General features: G+C 52.1%; 1 protein-coding gene across 2 annotated transcripts; it reads right to left on the bottom strand.

The window, feature by feature from the left end:
- Positions 1-1,449: 1,449 nt before the first annotated feature.
- On the bottom strand, positions 1,450-4,963 carry LOC146754972 (uncharacterized). 2 transcript variants are annotated; one of them, XM_085526460.1, is made up of 6 exons: positions 4,482-4,963; positions 3,988-4,059; positions 3,795-3,896; positions 2,951-3,094; positions 2,285-2,426; positions 1,450-2,099 (listed from the first exon to the last, which is right to left on the bottom strand). In XM_085526460.1, exons 1-6 carry the CDS (start codon positions 4,507-4,509, stop codon positions 2,003-2,005), a joined length of 585 nt encoding a protein of 194 aa, XP_085382586.1. In that variant the 5' UTR covers positions 4,510-4,963; the 3' UTR covers positions 1,450-2,002. The 2 variants fall into 2 exon arrangements, with proteins under 2 accessions (XP_085382586.1, XP_085382587.1); XM_085526461.1 differs by lacking the exons at positions 1,450-2,099; positions 2,285-2,426; positions 2,951-3,094 and adding an exon at positions 3,118-3,654.
- Between the last annotated feature and the right edge of the window lie 764 nt (positions 4,964-5,727).

The raw sequence follows: 5,727 nt of genomic DNA, 5'->3' as shown, positions 1-5,727 counted from the left end.
TATGATCAGGGTTAAGGTTCCTTTTGCTACAAATTTCTAGCATCATTTTTGTTGTTACATTTGGAGTTAGGGACGATTTTAGAATCAGAATAAAGGTTAGGAACTTTCAGATCACAGCCATGTAAAATAAAAACAAATTCAGTGCAGAAATAGCAATCCTGTACCTTAATACTCATGAGATTATCCATTTTTTACAGCACTCTGACTAAGTTCTAAAACTTGCTCATCCCAGTTCACTTCAACAAGTTCCACCAGTTCAAACAACGCAGTTCTGAGATCCTATGTATGTTATGCAGATAGAATTGAACAGTGCAGAAATAATCTCTGACAGCTTTAAGAGCTCTGTTCTGCTTACAAACTCTCAGTCCAAAACTATTCTCAGTTTTAAGGAAATGAACACCTGAAGCAGTTGGATCATCTGCCATTTGCCGCATTCTGCTTCTTGGCATCATGATTAGCACAAAGGGTTTTCTGCTGTCCTGCAGAGATGGACAAAGTCCTGCTTACAAATGGACCACGTTCCAGTGTACAGCAGAGTTTGTACCAGACTAACAAGCCACGTCATTCAATTCATTTGCTCAGGTTGTTATGCACTCAGAAAGGAAACAGAACTAACTGTTGAATTCTGAAGGTAATCTGTGGGGTCCTGTAGAGTGTGTTTTTTACAGCTAGTTAGCTGAGAAGGGTCGTAAACACGGTGCGGTTAATCAAGCAGCCATAACACCTGCAAGGACAGTGAGAACATCAGGATGCCCTGTGATGGTGAGAAACTAGCCATGGTTCTGGGAACTCAGCAAGGGAGTATCTTTCAGGATGATAACAACAAGCTGTTAAGATACTCGGGGATGGTATGTAATTGGGAACCAATGATGAGCTCCACTTTTGCAATATGTATGAGCTAATTATCCGTATTATAAAGGTACACACAGCCAAGGAATAAATGAGATTAGCTGATCACATGTCAATGACAGGTGTGATCGTCTGCTTTTCTCCCGCCGTTCTGCAACATCGTTGTTGTTTAGTGTCACTGGGTTCGTTAAACTGCTGTTCATTCTCAGATCGTTGTTTTTTTTTCATTTTTTCCCTCCTAGACCCATTCACAATCTCCCTTCCCTTCCCCTCTCGGCCGCGCCGCACCGCGCTGTTAGAGAGGGGAGGTTCTTTGTTCCTTCTCTCCCTGGGTTTGTTCCCACTGTCACCGAGTGAGCTCTAGAGAGAACTCCGTGACACAAACTCATTGCAAAGTCTAAGCTAGAAGAAGCGTCACCTCAGTGTATCTCAGAAAAAGAACAGTGTTGAGATTTTAATTGGTTTTGGTTTTTTGTTTTATTGAGGGTGGGTTGTTTTTTGTTGGTTTTTTAGGGTTTATTTTTGTTTTTTTTGTCTTTTTTTTTTTGGGGGGGGGGGGGGGGGGGGGGAGGGGAGAGGGGGAGGGGTGGAGGGGTGCGAGGGGAAGGGAGAGGGAGGGGACAGTTGTTTGGTTGTTTTTAATATACAATAAAGCTATGCAGTTCCGCTGTCAGTCGCCTCAGAGAGTTCCCGAAGGAGCTCAACCACATTCTGCTCAACATCGAGTTGTTCCATTGAGTGGAGCAATGGTAGTCTTGCAGATGGAGCAATGCAATTGGAAGGGACCAGTCCTCTTGTGCCATCTGTCAGCTCTCCCTGAAACCAGCCATTCTCACCCACATCTCCAAAGACATTACGTTTTGTCCGGCAGTCAGAGGAAGCTCGTTTCCTGGGTCCTCATGAGGACCCTCAACAGGAATGTAGCTGTGTCGAGCTAAGAATCTTCAAACTGCTGGTGATACCTGTCCTGGAGTATGCAGGATGAAGGACAAAAGCTCTGCTCTCACATTCAGGGCCGTCCTCTGACAGAAGGCAGCACTCAGGACTGTTCCCAAGGATCTCTTTCATGGCTTTCAGTTCAAGCTCCTGGTCTTCCAGATGACCTTGAAGACTTCGGGCCTCTTCAATGGCAGAATGGAACGGACTGGAGCTATTACGGAGATTCCTGTTTGACTCGGTCAGAATCTGTCTCATTGCCTTCCCCAGCTCCATCTGCTGCTTCTGCTGCTCTCTTTTCCCTCTTGCGCGCTCTGTGAGAATGAGTTTCAGAAAGCACTACTCAGTGACAGGAAATAAGGGGAAACTTGAAAGACTTTGCAACCTAAGTCCTGGCAGTGTACTGCCAGCGGCTGATTTGGCCGTCCAGGATCCTGGCACCACAAATGCTTCATTGCCAAATGCAGCAATAAGGTGTTCTGGGGAAAGGCCAACTCACAGGTAGTCTTTGAGCACCCATATCCCAACACCAACGGCCAGCACCAGCGCAGGCAGCAGCATCGCTGAGACCGTCACCGGAATGCGGCGCTTCCGCACAGATGTGTGAGCAGCAGCCTCTGTGCTTTTGCCTGTGTTCATCCCTGGAAGAAATGAGTCAATGTCCCACGTTACCTTCAGCTGCGCTACAGATAATCTCTCAGTGTGCTTCATGGACCCAAGAGGTCATTTTGTCAGTGGGTGCCTCCGTCTCTGGTGCCGAAGCACCGGAGGACAAGAAGGATTGCTTCCAGCTCTCGTTGGGTACAGAGAGGCTGCACAGGCACTACCTGCGTCCTCCTCTGGGCCGAGAGCTGGGGCTGTACTCTGGGGTCTGGGCTTGGTCCGTGGGGAGAGCTACAGAGCAGAATCCCTCACGCTTTTCCCAGCATGCGTGTCCTGAGCTCTCCTGTGGGACGCCCCCCAGGCTGAAGGTCAGGCTTCAGCCAGCACAGGGCACAGCCAGAGCCAGCCCAGGGGAGAAACACTCCTGCTTCTTTTACATGTGCTCTATGCTCACACGCTCAGGTCTGGCTGCTGACCTGGTGTGCAAGAGCTGGCAGCAAGAGCCTGCAGGCACGCAGTGACTCTGGTTCGTGACACCGTATGATCATGGGACAGAAATTACCTGGCATGCTGGTTGGTGCTGCCTGCATTCCTCTGTCCGGGACGGGCAGTGTGGGATATCCGCCTTCCTGCAGCGCATCCGGGACCGGCAGTGTGGGATATCCACCTTCCTGGAGTGCATCCCGCTCACTTTGTTGGTCCGTTCCTTTAGAAAGAAAGCAGGGCAGTAGGATTGGGATGTCACGTGCCCTCATCAAAAACTGAGCTTCTCCAATCCCAAGCTCAGGTAAAGTCCAGGCCCCCCCCCAAGTACACTGTGAGCCCCTCTGTTACCCAAGGGCATTTGGGCCCTCCCAGCTATTGGACAATGCTGACTCCCTCACACCTCTTGAGAAATCAGCTCCTGTGCAAGGCCCTCACATACTGTGCTGTCACCAGCCCGTCACAGCCAGGTAGCTGCAGGCTGAAATCCAAGCTCTAACACACAGTCCAAGCCTTCAGAATTAGCATCTCCACCTCATTTCCAGCATTAGCAAAGGCAGCCAACCCTGCTCGGGATGCTCCTCCTGCCTTGAACTTGCTCAGCTGCACGGAGGGCTTTGGATGAACAGAAGCACAGCGCTTGCCACTTGCTGCCATCTGGGTGCCAACGACTGCACAAAGCAGCTCTGACAAGTAATGGTTGTGCTGGGGGAGCAGCTGCCTCTGGGTCTTGGCTGGATGCAGACCATCTGGCAGCAGACCAGCTCTGGTGCTTGACAGCACCTGCAAGGTGATACACGGAACACGGCTGCAGCACGGCTCTGACCCATCCCTTCCTGCTGTGCAGGCTACAGCCTGCCCACACCTGTATATCACACCTCAGCTTCCCAGGTCCCACAGTGAACAGACTGAAGTATACCCACCACGCTCTGCCTTCTCCATTTCCTTCAGCAGTCGCTTCAGGAGACGGGATGAGCCCTGAGAGTATTTTCCTTGTTTGGATTCATCCTCTTCTCTTTCCGGACCTTAACAGAATGTATGAAGTTAAATATCATGTGCATGAAGATCTGAAGATCAGCGGCGAGTCAGCCAAGTCAGTGAAGACAGAGTACTCACTGCTGGGATTCCAGCTGGGCTCCAGCACAGGAGGAAACCGATGACCGGGCAAGGCCCACACTGGGGGCACTTCTGCAACCAAAGACCCATGAAAAGTTTTAGTCACACACTACAGCATCAACTGAGTAGCAGAGCATACAGGGGACAGGGCCTGCAGACACAAGTGTGATCAGACACAGGTGAGGAGAGCTTCCGGCACATGTGGGGGCCTCCTTTTCCCTGAGTGACCTGTAGGATCTGGCGGTGGTTGGGGAATGCCACAGCCCGAATACAAAGGTCTGGGCTCCCTCAGCTGCAGAGGGGCAGCGGTAACCTTCCCACTGAAACGTGGCAGCTCTCTGAGAGAAAAAATACTCATGGCTCATCTGTGCAAACCCTTCCGGGCACAAACAGGCTTGGAAGACCTGGAGAGGATCTCCAGTAAAATTGCACCCAGGTAAACCATGAGAGCATGAACGTTTCAGCCTCCAAGGAAACAGACACTCACAACTTACCCCTGGGTTGTCCCCCAGGCACAGGCATGAAGTCCGGATCCAAAGGAGCATCCGGAAAGGGAGCACGAAGCTCATCATCTAGAATCAAGAACAGATGAGATAAGTTCCCACTTATATACACTATATGGTGTGATCTCCTTCTCCCTCAGTAACTGGATGTGGAGAATAACTCAGGTCATGATTTCCAAAGTTGCAGGGTGGACAGGATGACCCATAGGCTGGCACCTGGCAGCGTATGCAGTGCTCTCTCCGGGCCACGTGCCACATCTCTCACAGATTACGTGGAAGAAGATGCAGCCCCCCAGGGCTTTCTTACTGGGAGGCCTCTGATGGACAGCAAGGTCACACTGAGGCACTGGAGGAAAGCACACCTGTCTCTTCCCCTGGGCTGTGGACTGGGGCTCTGGCTTGGAAACTGGGGAGTGCCATGAGCCTGAAGCAGAAATGCTCATGCACGCCCAGCACGCCTCTTCTGAACTCTCCCCGGGCTTCTCCCAGGACGAAGGCTGTGCTGCAGCCAGCAATTAGCAGAGCTACAGTTTGGCATGGCTGGAGCCAGCCCTGGGGAGCAGCGCAGCCACGGGCTCTTGCCCGGCTCCTGCAGTGCTGCCCATCACCCCCTACCCAGCAACACCCCCATGGAAGGCAGGCCCCAGGCAAGTGTACTACAGGGCCGTGGGGACACAGCCTGACTTCTTGCTCCCAGCGCTGCTCAGTTTGGGTCCCATCTCTACCCACTCACCTGCTCCCCGTGCTCGCCATGGAGCAGCACAGCTCTCCTGGAAACTCATGGCCACCAATAGGAGGAAGAGGACAAGGCGGGCAGGGTCCATGGCCGCCCCCACACTTGCACCACGCTTCCAACACCACCGCTGCAGCCACAGTGAGTGTCGCACTGAGCCAAGCCTGCAGCCAGGCCTTGTGAGCTCATGACACAGCTCAGCACAGTCATAGGATGGGGCATTGTGACCTCACATCTCTGTGATTCCGGGTGGCGGCTCCCCGCAGGCTGCTGCTCTTGTGATGCACTGCACCAGGGCTGTGTGGGGCTGGTGCTTACATCATAGAAATGCAGAATCATAGAATGGCTTGGCTTGCAAGGGACAGTGAAGAACTCAGAACCCCAGCCCCACTGCCTCGGGCAGAGATGCCACCCACAGAGTCTTGCTGCCCAGAGCTCCATCCAGCCTGGCCTTGAACACCTCCAGGGATGGAGCATCCACAACTTTGCTTGGCAAACTTTTGC

This window comes from Coturnix japonica, chromosome 37 (assembly GCF_054131305.1).
Source record: "Coturnix japonica strain WE chromosome 37, WE-NBRP24, whole genome shotgun sequence".
NCBI lineage: Eukaryota > Metazoa > Chordata > Aves > Galliformes > Phasianidae > Coturnix > Coturnix japonica.
This window is presented reverse-complemented; position numbering and strand designations above follow the sequence as displayed.